Here is a 19,553-nt window from a genome sequence, read left to right as displayed (position 1 = left end):
TAATTGTATATTGTAACCTTCCTCAATCCAAAACACGATATAAAAGTAGATATCTACATGGGGAATCATGGAAGCTAAGCCCGTAGCTAAACCCGTTACGCCTTGCCTTGCCCGGAACTAAGAAAAAAAAAAAACAGGATGTATGCTATTGTTGGTACCAACTCACGAGCGGGGACTACCGATGTGGGAATAGTTTACGAGCCCCCATGTCAGCCCACGTGAAAAGGCCTAGGCCCCGGAGCGAGGTTGGAGAAGGTTACCATATGCATAGTAAGACCAGGTAGAGAAGGTGACACGGCAGATGGCAACCCATAGGGCTGAGAGCTCAGGGGATGGATGTCTTTGGTCGTTTTAGTGTAGTGTATGTATGCAGGATGCAGGGATGGATCAGCCGTTGAATCCCATCGTCAGCCCCCTGTTACCCCTGTTACCCCTGTACCTGATGGAGAAGGGAGAATGAAGGATGGAGAATACACTACACTAGAGAATGGATAGGTAATGGAGACCTTGCAAGGATAACGAAAATAGAACAACCCAATTCTCATAGTGTAATTGGGCAACTCAATCTCGCTATCCATGCAGCTTAGATCTCCTCGGGCGCATGGGCAAACTTCAATTGGCGAGGATTAATGTACGAAACAAGGCGTAGCTCGCCACCTGCCTCTACCGAACATCCGATGTAGGTGTGTAGTCCGCTGCGCGCCCTTAACGCTTCTCGCGAGCTGCCATTCTGTTAGTAGTGGCAGGGTAACAGAGAATAACGAGAAAGGAAAAAGAAAGCGATGATGAGCTGCATTGTAAAGGTTGGGTTAGGCACAATACTTACAAGATTGTCCCCATAGCACTCCTGTAGTTAACCATGTTTACTCTAGACAGGGGGCTGGCTCCTCGCTGACGCAGATGCACATCAACCGCCGACATGACGGCTTCTTCACTTCGTGCGTAATGCCGGACAGGCAAGTAAGCCTTGACCTTGGGGCTTTTGCTTCCGTACTTGAACTCCACATTGTAGAGGATGCCAGCAGTTCGATGATCCTTAGCGGGGAGTTGTACGTCATCAGCATCTTGATTCGTACCCTTGCCCAATAATGCGTGGTATATCGACCGTAGATCCTCTAGGCCTCGCTCCATGTCCGGTATCCGAACACGACCCCCCAAAGTCATAGCAGCCCTAACCGAGGCAAAGCTGGTATCGCGGATTCGAAAGTAGATCTTGAAGCGGGACTCGGCTGGATCGATGAGATCTATGGCTAGCATGTCCATTTCTAGCTGCGGACTCGACGGATCACAGACGTACTCTTGGAACACCTCTAGAGCTTGAAGCTTCTCCGGTGAGCTGCCAGGCGCCGTCCGGATCGTGTCGGATATGACATCAAAGTTGGACCGCCGTGTTGCCCTCGCCTTGAATCCGGGGAAGAAGTATGCTTTACTTATCACGCCCTCCTCTCCCAAGTCAAAGGCGTAAAACTCCTTGGACTGGTGACCTTCTACTGAACCCGTTGCCTCCTCGCCGCTTAGCCTTAGCCGGAAGTGAGCAAGCCACTCCATGTTTGCTTCAGGGAGTAGCTGCAGCATCGAGTCTAGGAGCCTAGAGGCTGCGTACTGGTTATTGGGATCGAGATAAGTCCCCGCGTGAACTCCGACGGGTTCGATGGAAAATCGTATCTTGGGCGATTTACCACCCGTACGCCAGTCCCAGCTTAACTCTATGGGGTTGTGATCATCTGTCATGAAGCTCTTCCATCGCTGCCTTCCGGGTGTGTAAGCGGCGCCTAGGCTGGGTGTAATCGCCTTAACGAATTTTAATATGTCATATTGCGCATGGCTAGAGTATCCCGCCTTGTCGAGCAGAACAGCCAGTGCGTACCCCGAGGATTTCCACCAGTACCGTGCATGGTAATCCAGGTCAAGATGAGCTTCTGAGTCTACCCTCCGGAACGCTGCAGTCGTCGGGTATGAGGTTTTCGTAACTATCTGGGTCTGCTTCTGACCGTTTATCCGTAATACAAGGTTATGAAGGTAGAAGAAATACGAAAGGAATGGATGGATAAACCCCTTTAACGGGCTGCTCGTCATAGAAATGTGCATATGAGCCATTGTGATGAAGATGAAGCTTAGCAGCGGAGAGTGAATAGATAGATAGTCGTCAACTTGCACCGCAACGGGTAGATTATACTCGTAGGTCTCCTAATGCTAAAACCATTGCCGTCATTTTACCTATAACCCCAGCCAGCTGGGGAAGAGCTGGGTAAGATATATGCATCATCAGGTATTATTTACGGCCCAAGTCCTGGATGCGCTACTGTCTAGGCCCAACTCCTACTGCTACGTACCTAAGGCAATGTATTCAAGATCATATACTATGTACGTGGAGACAGTGGCCAACCATGGCCAAGATACCTAAAAGATGCCTAACTGAGCCACAAGCGAAGGAAGCTAAAAATAAATCCATATGATACCCACAACCATCACCAGTCGCGTTTAAAGTGAATACGGCAATAGTCCGCATCCTGGTTACATGCGACAAGGTATCCCGCCGAAGGATCATGGTACTCGGCATATAAGATCGCACTACGGCTAGGAATCCTGCCGCGCGTAGGTATTATTTAATAGTCTCTAGACGTGCTAAAGGAGCTCCCAAACCCGCATACGCCAACTGCGAGCCTCCACAGCAAGAATGGCACTCGTTTCATTTACCCTCGGGGCGATCGTTTTGATCGTTTATTTCCAACTCCTGTATACCAGGTACCGGAAACAGTTAAACTCCGTTCCCGGGCCATTCGTCGCAAGCTTTAGTAACCTTTGGAAGCTTGCCGCCGTCTACTATGAAGATATGCCCGGCTGGAATATGAGCGTGCATGAGAAGTATGGCCCTGTCGTACGCATCGGTCCCAACCACGTATCATTTGCTAGTCCGGACGCCTTCCAGATCATTCACGCTTCGCGGCAGGCATTTGCAAAGGTAAGAGAGTGCTTGTCTTCCTTCATCGACATAAGCTAATCGTGATCTGCGGTAACTAGTCGGACTTTTACGAAGTAGGAGCTCCTGTCTACCATGGAGAACCACTTGAGAACCTGTTCTCGCTCAGAGACGTCCAACGGCACGCCACTCTGAGGAGGAATATAGGGGGACTGTATACGAAGGCTGCAGTCAAGGATTTCGAACCTCAGGTAGATAGCTGTATTGACTTGTTTATGAGGCAGCTAGCAGACAAAACTCGAGACGGACCTGCAACTCTCGATATGTCGGTATGGCTACATCTGTTTGCCTATGACTGCCTCAGCGAAATCAACGTCTCAAAGAAGCTGGGGTTTTTAGAGAGGGGTCACGACGTGGGCGGTACTATCGAGTCCTCTGACAAAATATTCTTTATGGTCGGACTGGTATGTTTGTTGAAGCCCGTCCTCTTGCTATTCCGTCTTACTAAGATGCCCAGTTTACCCAAGCACCTATCCTCCAATGGCTCTTGGGCTTCCTCAGATCGCTCGTGCCAGCTGAAGAGGCGGAGCCAATATTAAAAGTAAGTCTGCTTGGCCCTACTAACTAGCACACGGGAGCTAGCGCTTATTAATGCATCCCAGTTTACGCTTAGTGAGGTAGAGGCTAGGAGGAAGTCATCTCAGACTCAGACGGACATGCTAGGCAGACTGCTCGACCTTCATATTGAGCAGCCGGATAAAGTCTCCATAAGAGACCTTACAGCCGCAATATTCATCAACCTGTAAGCATTATAGCATGCTCTCACGGCCAGGTACTTACACATCATCAGCACGGCAGGACATGATGTTCTAGCAATCACCATCCGCGCAATATGGTATTACCTTGCTCGGAACCCTCGTGTCCTAAGCAAGCTCCGAGCCGAAATAATAGCCGCCAGTAACGAATACTCAACCTCTTCTACAATCCCTTTCTCCGTCGTCGCTAAACTCCCTTATCTGTAAGCTACCTCGTCATTCCTACTCTCCGCCTGCCCACGACGTTCTGCAATGCTAACCACCGGTATTTACTTGAAGAAATGCCGTCATACAGGAAACATTACGCGTTCATCCCAACACTGGTACGATCATCGAACGTAAAGCACCGCGAGAAGGAGCTATTATAGACGGGTATCATATACCTGGAGGGACCACCGTCGGCGTTAACGCTTGGGTCCTACACTATAATAAAGAAGTTTACGGTGAGGATGCCGACCAATTTCGACCCGAGAGATGGATAGAGGTCACTGAGGAGAAAAGCCTAGAGATGAGCCGGTGTCTATTCTCTGTAAGCCTAAACCAATACCCTCCAGCCCTGGTGTTTATGTTTTCCAACTTGTCATGGAGTTGAACTAACTTGACTCTTTGCGAATAGTTTGGAGCCGGTACGCATACATGTATCGGAAAGAATATCGCTATCTTGATGATAAGTAAGTTGGTGGTGGAGTTTTATCGAAGATACGATGCCACGTTAGCACATCCTGATCAGGGATGGAAAATCCACGGTAGCTGGGTCACTAAACAGACGGGAATGGACATGATAATTAGTCGGTTATAAATGGATCTGGGGGTTAATATTATAAGGTACCTTAGGTGAGGCGTATTTAATGAGTTGAACGACAATTTACAATCATTTATTATATCATTTTAATACGGTGCCTTTGATTTCTCATTAGAATTTACCGTTTTTTCAAGTAATATGGTGGTTTTGCCTTACCACTCATGCGTTCCGCAGGTAATGGTCGCGCTACAGGTATGATAAGGGAATTGTATGAAAGTAAGATAGGTACCTCCTAAGGGATGATTAAGGTTAAAGGGGCTTGTCGGGTGGCGCCGACTGAAGCCGTGAGCTGCAGGTTTAGGTACACCAGCTGCCGAACTTTCGAGACTTAAAACGCCACTTAATCAATGGCCTTGGGGGCGTAGTTCCGGCTTAAGAATGGTTATCGTCGCGCAAAGCAACAGTTCCACCCGGTCCCGAACAAGACCGAATTCGAAACCCAGCAATGCTCGCAAGTGCATCACGATACCTGATCGAGCTTCTGCAACTCTCACAAACGGGACCTGGTAGTACAGTATGCCCTACACTCCCTTCTGCCATATGATAAAAGAGTCACGTGGGGTTATAATAAACTATCACTAACCTGGCGGGCCTATGCCGTCGCCCGACATCATCTATGCTTCTTTTCTACAGCGGCACGCTCACGTACGCCACTTAAGAGGTTATACCGGTGGTGAGTTAAATCAGGATCTGGAAGATAAATCGCAATTCAAGTCGCCCACAACGGTTACGCGGGGCATTTTATGATACTGCTCATATACCGCCTCTTCCATCAATTCCAATAATACTCAAAAAAGTAAATAGGTTTCTTATGCCTTGGTATCGTCTTGTCTATTGCTGCTCTGTGAGCCATCGTGGGACCAGTGGTTGGCGGCACTCTTGTGGAAAGAGATTGGCGTTGGTGCTTCGGGTTTCATCGCAGTGGCGATTGAGTAACATGTACCACTGAGAACAGAGCTGGAGATAGAGTTCGGACTTCAGGCAATGAAAGAAAATGGGAAATTTCCGGAAAACTCGATGGTGCCAATGAAAGGGGCCCTTATAACATATAGACTGACTCAATAGCTACCTCTAAGGTCGGTAGCTGACCATCTCCGTATACCTTACGTACCTACGTCCCACAATCACAGTATTTGTGAAAAGAAGCGATGAAGTAAGTCATAAAGAACGTTTGAAATGGCGTGGCATTTTGATATAAATATAATCCGTTTATGAGCTACCCCCAAAATCCCCAGTCCAAACGCCCGTGGCCTATGCAATAACCAGAATGATATATATCTCCTTTTAAGCCGGCTCTCATTATAATCGTATAGATTTTCCACTTGACTCAATCCGACAATAATCAGTGGACAGCCCCATCGCTGTTTTTTCCAACAGTGCTTGGGCTGTTTAAGCTGCTATCGTCGTCTCTCACTCGCCTTGCAACATCATCCTCGTCGTCGCTCATTAAACCTTCCAACTCAAACTCCTGGGCGTCCCTCACTGGTATGTTGCCGTTTACTCGGGGTCCTAATCTACCATTTACTACTTCTTTATTAGGAAGCGCCGGGGCACTGCTCCGGTCGTAAACACCGATAAGGACATTTACGAAGAGGAAGAGTAAGAAGGCGAGCGAATACAATATTAAGATATAAGCAACATGGTCCATGCCTGAAGAAGCGACTAGAGACATCTGCTCCTCTGTAGCACCCATAAATAAGAATCCGGAAGCGTAAAGCAACTTGAATACATGTTAGCAAGGAAGAAATTTCATAATAGCGAACTAGGAGACTCACAAAGACAGGGACGTATTGGAAACTAGTTGTTTCGCGGCCATCCTCGGATGAACCAGGTCGATCCCGAAGCACAAAGGATATCTCAATGATACGTGTGACACCAGCCGCCATGAGGGTATATCCGAACATCTTATGGGTTTCAGCGCTAATCATCAACTCTTGGGGATGAGCACTCATCGCCCATCCGGTGATTAAAAGGACGAAACCTGGGATGAAGTTGCGTTGAGGTCGGCCATCACGGTCTTTGCTTAACCAAACTCCGGCCAATCCAGCGGACCACCAGATTATACCCATTGTAGTATGCTGCCAGTCGTTCTTGACCCATTCCGTTCCCCATCGGTGTTCGGTGAAGGTATTAACTACTCCCCAAGCAGCGATGACGGCGCTGTCGAAGAACTCCTGAGAACGTCCGGTACGTCTTAACCAAAGCTGCCCAACCAGCAATAGCAGCGTTAAGAGGATCCCGTAAGCGATGAAAGCGCTTCCCATGATAAAATGTGCTAGGCATTGGCCGAGGTGGTCACCCTGACAGAAACCGAGAGCCGTAATACCGCCGAAAAGCATCTGCGTCCATGAGAGGACGGGCAACGCCTTGCCAACTATGCCATGCCCGATCTTCACGAACCGTCTGATCTTCCCATTTATACCCTTCTCGAGGTGTAGCTTCAGGTAAATGCCCATGAGAATTTGGAAGAAGAGTAATAGCGAAATCGGCGATGCGAACTTGGAGTGGACGTTGGAATGCTGAAATTCGCGGCCGCCGTGCATATGACCTAAGGCATATCCGACGATCGCTAGTGCTGTGCCGAGTACCTGAACAGGGACGTGCCATCGGGATTTGACGATCTAAAAATGGGGAATCTAGTTAGAATTCAGATCGATGGGTGAGGGGAGTTCGAGTATATGAGATGAGCATACCCCAAGAACCATCCCTAAGGGGAAGATGATGCCCCAAGCAAACATCTGTATGAAGATATGAATCCATAACGTCGTGTCCTGTATAAACCATCAGTTTCCGGCGCTTCCGCCACAGCCAAATCGATTTTGACTAATTAGTGGGACGTACGATCGGATCAACCGAAATGGCCTGGCCATCCTCAATATGCGTAGAGCTGTGATCGTGTGCGGAAGCCATAGGTAATGCAGCTAAAACCAGCAAAAATGTAGGTAAAAGAGAAGATGAAGCCATCTTCGCTTTCTGAAGGAGCCGCAGTCTTGACATATTACGTTTCGGGGCCACACTCTGGGTCCAAGGTTGGTCCGGATCGAACCCCTGGAGGGAACCGTGTTTCGACTATCAGGACAAGGGGGGTTTAAACGATAGCTAGACTCTAAATGATAATTGGACGGGAGTAAGAGACTGTGAGTAGCTTTAAGTCAGCCTCCCATTACATACAGGATTCCCAAGTATGGGTCACAGTCGTTTGAGATGTTAATTCAAGATGTTGAAGAGGGGAAGAAGTTGCTGACATTGTTGATCGCAACATGGATTTTCGGATCGCGACAGGACACTAACTTTCCCTTAGTATCAATCAGAGTAACTGCGCAAGTGCTAACAGGTACTCCGCCGTACCCGAGACCTTATTCTATTCAGCCTGTGCCTTTTAGTACCTTAATATAAGGATTTGTAATATATTATCACTATAATAATATATATTAAGATAAGTCTTATAATATTAATTAATTTATTAAATAAAAGAAAAGGAATTTATTTAAGAAATTATTTATAATTTTATATATATTTTTTATTTATAAATTTATAAGTTTTTATAAATAATAATTTATATTTAATAATAATAAATTTATATTATCTTTTTTTTTATTAAATAATTATTTTTAATTATTATAATATTTTATATTAATTTAATTATTTTTATAAACGTTATTTATTTTAATTTAATAATTTTTTATTAACATATTATATATTATAAATTAAATATTTATTTTAAATATAAATAAAAAATAAATTAATATTATTATATTTATTTTATAATTATATTTTTTTAAAATTTTATATTTTATAAATATTATTAACGTAATAATTAATAATAGTTTAAAAATTATTATAATATAATTTATATTTAATTATTTTTTATTTTACGCATAATACTTAATTTTTAAATATATAAATTTTAATTAAACTTTTCTTTTTTTATAAATAAACACATATTTAATTTTTTATAACTTTAACATTATTAAAATTATTACAGGTTAATAGTACCTTATATTATATAATTAATTATTTTATAAATAATATTTTTTTTTTTCCATTATTTTACAAATATATTTATTATATTTAATCGATTATTATTTTTATAAAAATTACATATTAAATATTAAATAAAAATTATTATATTTTTTTTATTTAAAAATGCAATTATAAATTATTAACATTTTTTTTAATAATTTAAAGAAATTTATTTAAGGATTTATTTAATATTTACGTAATATAATTTTTTTAATATTTTTATTAGTTTTTTTTACTTTACCGTTTTTTTTTAATCGTAATAACGTAAAGTATTTAATTATTAAATTATATTTTTAAACTCATTTATTTACATTTACGTTTATAAATAATCTTTTATTATTATTAATCCACTTTTTTAAATAATTATATATATTATTTATATATAAAAATAATTATAAACATTTATTAAATAACATAATATATATAAAATAAATTTTAATTTATTTTATAATATATTTTATAATTATTAATAAAATATACATATTAATTAATATATAATTAATTATTTATTAAATTAATAATATTAATAGTTAAATTAATTAAAAATTAAATAATAAAAGATTTAATTTTTTTATTAATTAATAATTAAAGTATTTAATTATAACTTATTATATTATTAATATTATTTTTAAATATTAATATTATTTTAACATTTTTTTAAATATTATTTTAATAATTATATAATTTTAATTATAATAAATATTATATATTTAAATAATTAAATTATTATATTTTAATATTTTTTAAAAAATTATAACTTTATATATTATTTTTATTACATAAAACAAATCTTTAATAATTTTATTATATTTAATAATTTTATAAAAGTTTTTTTTATATATAATAAAATAATCTTTTATTTATTTTTCTTTAATAATAATTAAAAACGTAATTTTAAATTATAAATATTCATATATTATTTAAAAATTTATTTAATTAAATTTATAAAAATATTAAATCTTTTTTTACATATTTATTTTATTAATTAAATAATTTAAATTATTTATTTTATTAAAAAACTTTAATAAATAATTAATAAAAATATTAACTTTATTTAAATAATAAATAATTTTAATACTATAATATTTAATAACATTAAAAAAACAAAAAATTTTAATTAATTATTTAAACTTATTATTAATTATTTTTAATAATTTATAATTTATAATTATTATAATATTTCCTTTTTTTATTTAATATTATTAATATTAAAATATTAATATAATTTTTAATAATTCTTTTTTTTATATTAAATATTATATTTATATTTTTATTAATTTCTTTAAAAAATAAATTATTAAATAAAAAATTTATTAATTTTTATATATGAGCAACACTAGTTGCGCAGTATGCCCATTGCTGCTTGCGCAGTATGCGGGGTATCCAAGGGGTACGTACCCGGCTTTTTCCCACCCCTTTTTAACGTTTACTTTAATAACTTTACGAATTCCCATCCAAATCATTAATAAATTATATCGTAATTTAGAGAAGAAAATGACGAAAATTACGGTCCAAGGTGCACGTGATTCGGCCTCGAATTGGCTGAGATATTTAAAAGGTAAGGATTTATGTATACAAAGTGACTTTTTTACTAGTTTATTTTAGCTTATTATATAGAAACAGCTGTATCTTTACGAAATAAATCGCTAAAAATCTCGGATTTGCTTTATAATATTGCTTATTTAGTTATTTAAATATTAAAACTTTTCCGAAATTTATCGGGGTTATATTGGTAAAGTTATTAAGGATGAAAGGTGTTTGGATTATAGGGGATAAAAGCCACTAAAAGGAGCCTTGAAACAGCCACTATAGCTAAAATTCATACTTTCAGCCGCATCCGGGTCAATACTGGTCCGAATCACGTGCACCCTGGATTGTAATTTTGCTGATTTTCTTATACAAATTATGGTATGAATTATATAAGATTTGGGCCAGGATTCGTAAAGTTATTAAAGGAAACGTTAAAAGGGATGCGGGGAGCGATTTTAAGCTACCCGGTACGTACCACTTTATACTGCGCACGTAGCAATGGGCATACTGCGCAACTAGTGTTGCTCTTATATATATATAATTATAAAAAAATTATTTTAATATATTTTTTATTAATATTTATTATATTTAATAATATTTATTTAAATTATTATAAAATAAATATAATTATAATTACGTTATAAATTTCCTTTTAAATTATTTTTATTACTTTATTTAATTAAATTAATTAATTTTTAAATTTTTTTAATATTAATAATAATAATTTAAATATTATTAAATAATTTTTAATAAAATTTTAAAAATATTTAATTACATAAATAAAAAATTTAATCTTTATTAATATTTTTAATATAAATTAATTTTTAATTATTATAACTTTTATTAAATTAACTTTAATTTTTTTTTTTAATATAATAAATTTTAAAAATATACTTTATTTAATAAACATTTATATTTTATTTATGTTTAAAATTATATTATATTTAATTAATTATTTAAATATTATTATAATTTATTTATATAATTATTTATTAATATTAATTTAAATATAAATATTATTTAATAATTTTATTATAAATTTTTAAAACAATTTTAAAATTTTATTTATTATTATTTAAAATATTATTAATACATTTATTAATTTAAAAAGCATAATAAATTATTTATATAATTTAAATAATATTATAAAAATTATTTTTTTATAATATTTTAATTTAATTTTAATATATTAAAATTTATTTTTTAAATTAATAAATATATATTATTTATATTTAATTATTTTTTAAATTTAATTTTAAATATTAAATAATAAATATATATTTTTTTTAATATGTTTATTTAATTTTTTATAATTGTAATAAAAGTATTAAATAATTTTAAAATTATATTTATTAAATTTAATTATTTAATTTAATATTTTTTTAAATATTAATAATAATAATAATTTTTAAAGGTTTTTATTTTTTTATAAAATTTTATTTTTATAAATTTTAATAAAATTTTATAATATTTATTTTTAATATAAATTATATTATTTTAAAGGTTATTTAATTAATAAATTATCTTTTATATTAATTTTATATTTAATTTTTAATTTTATATTTATTTATTTTTTTATTTTATTAAATAATTTAAGGAATTATTATTTATATAATAATAAATATTTATTAATTTTTAAATTATTTTTTAATATATTTTTATATTATTTAATTTTTAATAAAATATTTATTAATATAATAATTATTTTAAAAATAATTTTTTTATTTATTAAAAAATAAATTAAAAGGTTTTTTATTAATTTTAATATTAATTTATTAATAAACTTTTTTAATTATATTATTTTATTAATTAAAATTCTTTTATAATATATTTTTTATTTATAAAAAATATTTTATTTTAAAGTTAAATTTTTAAAAAATATTTTATTTAAAATTATTTTTATTATAATAATAAAAGTTACATTATAATTATTTATTATTTTAAATTTTATATAAATAATTATATTTTATTTAATTTTAAATTTAATTTTTTTAATTTTTAATATAATAAATTATTTTTATAATTAATATTTTTTTATATTTTTAATTAATATTTTTAAAATATAATAAACATTATAATTATAATTAAAAAAAATTATAAAATCTTAATTATTATATATTTATATTTTAAAAATATTATAATTTTATTTATAATTTTTTTAAAAAAGTTTATTTTAAAATAATAATAGTTTTTTATTTTTATTTATTTTAATTTAATAAATATAATTATTTTATTTATTTTTTTTATTTATAAAATATTTATTTATTTATTTATTTATTTATTTTACGTTAATCCGTTTATAAATGTTAATTATATTAAATATTATTAGTTTTATTATTTAATAAATGTTCGGGTAAAAACCGTATATATGTTAAAAAAATTATATTTATTTTAATTATTTTTTTATTTTTTTTAATATTTTTTTAAAATTTTATTATTTTAATGAATTAAATAATAAATAAATTTTAATAAAATAAATTTAACTGTTTTATTTTAATTTTCTTTTATAATTTCTTTTTTTATTACTTATTTTAATTATTTTATTTTATTATTATAATTATTTAAATAATTTTTTATATTTTACCGTAATAATTATTGTAAATTATTATAAATTATTTTATTTTTTTTATAAAATATAATTTATTTTTTTTACGTTTACGATGCGAGTTTAACGTACAATTATTTCGATCGTTTATATTTTTTCGGTTTTTTACACGTTTGTTTTTTTTGTTTTATTTTTTTTATTTTTTGTTTTTATTTCTTTTTTTTTTTTATATTTTAATTATTTATATTTTTTAATACTTTTTTACCGTTTTATATTATTATTATATGCGTTTTAATTAATTATTCCATATTTTTTATTTATAAAGGTTTATATATATTATATATTTATTTAATTTTTAAAAAGTATAATTTTAACGTTAATTTTTTTTTTATTATAAAATATTTTATGATTTTATTTAATTATATTTTTTATTTTTATTATATTAATAATAAATTTAAATATAATTATATAAATTTTTTTTTATTATTTTTTTAATTTAATTTTATATTAATTTATATAATATAAATTTTTAATGGTATAATTAATAATTTAAAAGTATTAAATTATTTATTTAATTTTATTTACCTTTTTTTTATTAAAGTAAAAGGTTAAGATTTTAAAAAATATAATAAAAACGATAATAATAATAATTGGTTTTAATATTTAATAAATTTTCGGATTATTTTTACGGTAAATGTAAATTGTTTAATTTTTAAATTTTTTATCGTTAAAAATTTCTATTATTTTAAATTAAAACTTATTTACGTAAATAAATTAATTATTAAAAAGATATATTAAATTTAAGTTTAACGTTAATAAGTTTAATTTTTTACTTTATATTTTTAAAATGTTTTTAATGATATATATTATTTTTTTTATTATTTTTATATATTTTTTAATGTTAATTTATTTATAATATTTTAATATTAAAAATAAATAATAATATTATTATCCCGCCTTTTATTTAATAATTTAAATTATTAATATTAAATTATTTATAAATTTAATTTTTTTAATAAAATTAAAAAAACTTTTAATTTAAAATTTAATAATAATAATATTATTATTATGTTAAAAAAATAACCGTTTTTTTTAAAGATATATTAAAACTAAAATAAATTAAGGTTTTATAATTATAATTACGTAAGAATTTTTTTTATTTAATATTATTAAAACATTATTTTAAATTTAATTTTTTTTATTTTTTAAATCTTTTTCTTTTTTATAATATATAAAGTTAATTTATATATTAATAATAATTTTAAATATAAAAATTATTTTATAATAATTGTTACTTTTTTTACGTTTTTTAATATTTCTTTATAATTTTCTTATATATATAACGTTTTTAACGTAAATTTCTTTTAAAATTTATTTTTTTATTTAATAAATTTAAAATATTTTATAATTATATAATATACAATTTTATATTTATTATATTTATATTTTAACATATTTATTTTTAATACTTTTTACTTAAAAAAAAAAGTTTTTAATTTTATTTTTTTAATATATATTTAAATTAAGAGCAACACTAGTTGCGCAGTGTGCCGTTTGCTGCGTGCGCAGTATGCGGGGTATGGTCCCGGGTAGCTTAAAATCGCTTTTCGCACCTCTTTTTAAATAACTTTACGAATCCTGGTCCAAATCTTATATAATTTATACCATAATTTATATAAGAAAATGAGCAAAATTACAACCCAGGGTGCACGTGATCCGGACCAGAATTGAGCCAGATGCGGCTGAAAGTATGAATTTTAACTATAGTGGCTGTTTTAGGGCTCCTTTTAGTAGACTTTATCCCCTGTAATCCCAACACCTTTCAACCTTGGTAACTTTACGAATATAGCTCGGATAAATTCCGAAAAAGCCTTAATATTTAAATAACTAAATAGCCAACGTTATAAAAAAAAGCCTGGAATTTTAACGATTTATTTCGTAAAGATACAGCTGTTTTCATATAATAAGCTAAAATAAACTAATAGGTACTAGTAAAAAAGTCACTTTATATACACAAATGCTTACCTTTTGGATATCTCAGCCAATTCGGGGCCGAATCACGTGCAACCTGGACCGTATTTTTGCTGATTTTCTTATCTATATTTTGGTACAAATTACATGAGATTCGGGGCTGGATTCGTAAAGTTATTAAAGGAGATGTTGAAAAAGGGGTAGGTAGTCCCCGGGTACGTACCGCTTTATACCCCGCATACTGCGCACGCAGCAATGGGCATACTGCGCAACTAGTGTTGCTCTAAATTAATATAAAAGTTTTATATTTTTAAAAAGATTTATATATATTTTTTATAACTTTTTTTTTTAAATAATAAATTTATAATTATTATATTTTAAATATATTTTAAATTTTATATTTTAATTTATTAATTTATTATAACTTTTTTAAATAATTTAAATTTTTTTAACTTTTTTATTTAATTATATTTAATTTTAAAATTTTTTAACTTATTAATATATATTAAATATATTATAAAAAACCTTTAAAATTAACTTTTTTTTTTTAAATTAAATTTTTCCCTTTTTTTTTTAATTTTTTTACTTATTTTTTTATACACTTTTTAATCTTTTTTATAAAGTTTTACTTATATTTATTTTTTCTTTTAAATTCCGTTAATTTTTTATTAAAATATAAATTTAATAAAAAATATTTTATTTTATTTTTTAAATATTTAATTAATATTATTTTATACATTTTAATTATTTCTTAAAAATAAATTAATTATATTATTTTTAATTTTATAATTATACCGCGTTTTTTACCTTTTTTAATTAATAAATATTATATTATTATTTTATAAATTATAATACTTTTTATTATTTTTATATATATTTCTTTAACCTTTAATATATTATAATTTTAAATAAAAATTATTAATTTTAAAAAAATATATTATTAACGTTTTATTTTTACTTTAATAACTTTTAAATATTTTCTTTATTATAATTTTTTATTTAATTATATTTTTAAAAATTATACTTTTTTTATTAATTTAATTACAATTTTACTTAATTTAATCTTTATTATATTTAATTTATATACTTTTATAAAATATATTAATTTATTTTTTTAAAACGTAAATTTTATTTTATATTATATTTTTTAAATTTTATAATAAATATAAACTTTTTTTAACTTTATATAATTATTAATTATATTATTATTTATTATTATTAAATTAATATTATTTATAAATTTTATTATAAATATATTTTCTTTTTTTAATTTTTTATATAATATTATTATATAAATTATAAATAATATTAATAATAATAAAAAACTTTATAAAACCTTTAATTTTAAACTTATTTTTAAATTAAATTTATTATTAAACCGTATTTTAACTTTTTTTTTAATTAAATATTTTTTTATTTATTTAATTATTTAAATTAAAAAACCCTTTTATTTAAAAATATATAATATCTTTTTTAACATTATATAATTAAAAATTTTTATAATATTTAATTATAATAATATTACATTTACATTATATTTTTAAATAAAAAAAATTACTTTTATAATTATATATATTATTACTTTTATTAACTTATACCTTTTATTATTTATTTATTTTTTAAAAAAAAATTAATATTTTTTCATTATATTTATAATTTATTTTATAATTATTTTCTTAATTATTTTATCTATTATATTAAATAATATTATTAATTTATATATATTTAATAATATTTTTTTTTTATTAATTTTCTTAATTTTAAAAATATATTAATAATAACATTTTAAAACCATTTTAAATAATAATTAAATTTAAAACTTTATTATATTATAAAAATTATAATTTTAAATAAAAGTTTTTTATATTTATAAAAAAACTTAATTAATAACTTATCTTTTTTAAATATTTTCCATTTTTTTATTACTTTTAAAATATCCGTTATTTTTTATTATTTTATATAATCATTTATTTAAAATTTTTCTTTAAAAAATTATTTAATATTAATTATATCGAAAAAATTTAAATTTAATAATAAGAAAAACTTATTCCGTAATATTTTTATTTTTTCCGTATAAAATTTCGTTTATAATTATTTTATATTATTATTTTTAAATATTAATAATTTTTATTTTTTTAATTTTATTTATTAACTTTTTAATTTAACTTACTTTTTTAATTTTTATAATAATTTATTATTTATTAAAATTTTTATTAATATATTACATTAATATTTCTTTTTAATTAAATTTATTATTTTCCAATATTTTTTTATAATAATAAAACTTTAAATTTAATTTTATTTAATTTTAATATATTATTATTTATATTTTACTTTTTTTACTTTTTTTACTTTTTTTTTAATTATTTTTACCTTTTTATTTTACCACTTTATTAAATATATAAAAAACCTTTTATTTTTTAACGTTATAACATTTATTATTCTTTATAATTCTTTTATTAAATAATTTACATATAAATTTATTTTACTTAATTTATAAAAAGATTTTAAAATTATTAACCTTTTTATTTTAACTATAATTAATATTAAATTAAAATCCTTTTAAATTTATCTTTTAAACTTAAAACTTAATATTTTTATTAATTTATTAATTATTATTATAATAATATAAATTATATAATTTAAATTTATTTAATTTATTATTTTAAATTTAATATATTATATTTTAATATTTATTTATATTAAATTTAATATTAAATTTTTTTAATTATATTTAAATTTTATAAAAAATTTTTATTTTATTATTAATTTTAACCTTTATTAAATAATTAACTTTAAAAATGACAATTATTATTAATACACTTTTATTTTATTATCGAGAACTTATTAATATATTTAATATAAAAAGTACATTTTTATTTACCTGTAATTAATGTAATTAATTACTTATATTAATTGCTTATATAACTTATTTAATCCAACGATGTAACATATAAGAGTTATGTTGTTATTTTCGCTTTAATGAAAGTAGTTTAATGATATATATATCGACTTATTACATGCTTTATTTCGAAAGTTATTTAAATGTATATCTTTTAATTTAACGTAAATGCGACCGCGCGAAAAGGTATTACGTAGTTTTTCGTAAAGCCTTATTTAAAACCTTATTTAATACATCGATTATTATATTATATGTAATTCGAAAAGTTAATATATACGATATATATTATTAAAATCTTTTTAATTAAAATATTTTAATGATATATATAACGATCCGGTGTAAGCTTTAAGTGTAAAATTATTCGAGTATAAATGGTTATAATCGCTTTTAAAAAAAAGTCACGTGATATATTTTTAAAGCGAAAGGTTTAATAAAAGGTTTTTTTACAATTACGAGCCACGTTAAATTAATTATACATTTAAATAGTTTTTAAAATAACGTATATAATTAAATAAAATATATATTATTCGAAAATTTTAATTAAAGCGAAAATAATAGTATAAATCTTATATATTACATCGTTAAATTAAAGGATTAAAAAACGTGTAAAAGTTAATGTAATAAATTAATATAATAAAAGTTAAAAATAAATAAAATATATTTAAATGTATTAAATGTATTAATAAGCTTCGATAATAAAATAAAGGTGTGTTAATAGTAATTGTTTTAAAAATACCTTTAAATTTTTTATTATTTTATTTTTTTTATTTTTTTTATTTTTTTTATTTTTTTTATTTTTTTTATTTTTTTTATTTTATAATAAATAATATATATTAAAAATTTTTATTATTATATATATATTTTTTTAAATAATATTAATCGTATAATATGTTTATTATTACCCGTGTAATAAAACGAAGTACGTACTTTACTTTTTTTTTACCTTTTTTATAATTACTTTAATAACTTTATAAATCTTAATTTAACTTTTTTTAAAAAAACATAATTAATTATATAAAAAAATTAATAAAAATACGGTTTAAAGTACACGTGATTCGGCTTTAAATTAATTGAAATATTAAAGAAGTAAACATTTATATATATAAAATAATATTTTTAATAATTTTTATTAATTTATTTTAACATATTTTATAAATATAGCCGTATTTTTATAAAATAAATAATAAAAAATTTAAGGTTTATTTTATAATATTTTTTTTTTAATTATTTAAATATTAAGACTTTTTTAAAATTTATTAAAGTTATATTAATAAAGTTATTAAAATTGAAAAATATTTAAATTATAAAAGATAAAAGTTATTAAAAAAAAGTTTAAAATAACCATTATAATTAAAATTTATATTTTTAACCGCATCCGGGTTAATATTAATCCGAATTACGTGTACTTTAAACCGTAATTTTATTAATTTTCTTATATAAATTATAGTATAAATTATATATAAATCGGATTATAATTTATAAAGTTATTAAAGATTAAATATAAAAAGTAATTTTAAGTTACCCGAGATTAAACCTCGTATATTACACGGGTAATAATAAGTATATTACACAATTAATGTTACTTTTCTTTTTATATTTTATTTTTTTTTAAAAATTACGTTTTAATTTATTTAATAATTATATATATATATTTTATATAATTACCCTTTTATTTACGGTATAAAATTAATATATTACTTAATTATATCTTACCTTACCTTTTTATATAATTTAATTAATAATATTATTAATATATATAATTATTTTTTTAAATTTTTTTTTTATTAATTTATAATTATTTACTATTAAATTATAAAATTTATTTTTTATAAATTAAAATTTTTATATTATTATTAAATTAAAATTATATTAAATTTTTAATATTTAAAATAATATATTTTTATTTTATATTATATTTTAATATAATATTTTAATTATATTTATTATATATTTTTAAAAAGATTTAATAATTATTTTATATTTTTTATTATTAATTTTATTAATTATAATTTAAATTTAATTATATTTATTAATAAAATTAAAAT

General features: G+C 26.0%; 3 protein-coding genes across 3 annotated transcripts; 1 reads left to right on the top strand and 2 right to left on the bottom strand.

Annotated features, from left to right (window-relative positions):
- Positions 1 to 5: 5 nt before the first annotated feature.
- On the bottom strand, positions 6 to 2,439 carry F5Y00DRAFT_241855 (aromatic prenyltransferase). The gene is made up of 2 exons (XM_048008419.1): positions 827 to 2,439; positions 6 to 722 (listed from the first exon to the last, which is right to left on the bottom strand). Exons 1-2 carry the CDS (start codon positions 2,095 to 2,097, stop codon positions 584 to 586), a joined length of 1,410 nt encoding a protein of 469 aa, XP_047863082.1. The 5' UTR covers positions 2,098 to 2,439; the 3' UTR covers positions 6 to 583.
- A 78-nt stretch (positions 2,440 to 2,517) lies between these two features.
- F5Y00DRAFT_241853 (benzoate 4-monooxygenase cytochrome P450) lies at positions 2,518 to 4,729 on the top strand. The gene is made up of 8 exons (XM_048008418.1): positions 2,518 to 2,962; positions 3,022 to 3,384; positions 3,438 to 3,521; positions 3,583 to 3,722; positions 3,771 to 3,938; positions 4,015 to 4,264; positions 4,352 to 4,634; positions 4,693 to 4,729. The coding sequence occupies exons 1-7, from the start codon at positions 2,678 to 2,680 to the stop codon at positions 4,532 to 4,534; spliced, it is 1,473 nt and encodes a 490-aa protein (XP_047863081.1). The 5' UTR covers positions 2,518 to 2,677; the 3' UTR covers positions 4,535 to 4,634; positions 4,693 to 4,729.
- A 908-nt stretch (positions 4,730 to 5,637) lies between these two features.
- F5Y00DRAFT_241848 (uncharacterized protein) lies at positions 5,638 to 7,834 on the bottom strand. Its single transcript, XM_048008417.1, has 4 exons — positions 7,379 to 7,834; positions 7,231 to 7,308; positions 6,313 to 7,158; positions 5,638 to 6,257 (listed from the first exon to the last, which is right to left on the bottom strand). Exons 1-4 carry the CDS (start codon positions 7,532 to 7,534, stop codon positions 5,880 to 5,882), a joined length of 1,458 nt encoding a protein of 485 aa, XP_047863080.1. The 5' UTR covers positions 7,535 to 7,834; the 3' UTR covers positions 5,638 to 5,879.
- Between the last annotated feature and the right edge of the window lie 11,719 nt (positions 7,835 to 19,553).

This window comes from Daldinia vernicosa (genome assembly GCF_022497035.1).
Source record: "Daldinia vernicosa strain CBS 139.73 unplaced genomic scaffold F5Y00scaffold_36, whole genome shotgun sequence".
NCBI lineage: Eukaryota > Fungi > Ascomycota > Sordariomycetes > Xylariales > Hypoxylaceae > Daldinia > Daldinia vernicosa.
This window is presented reverse-complemented; position numbering and strand designations above follow the sequence as displayed.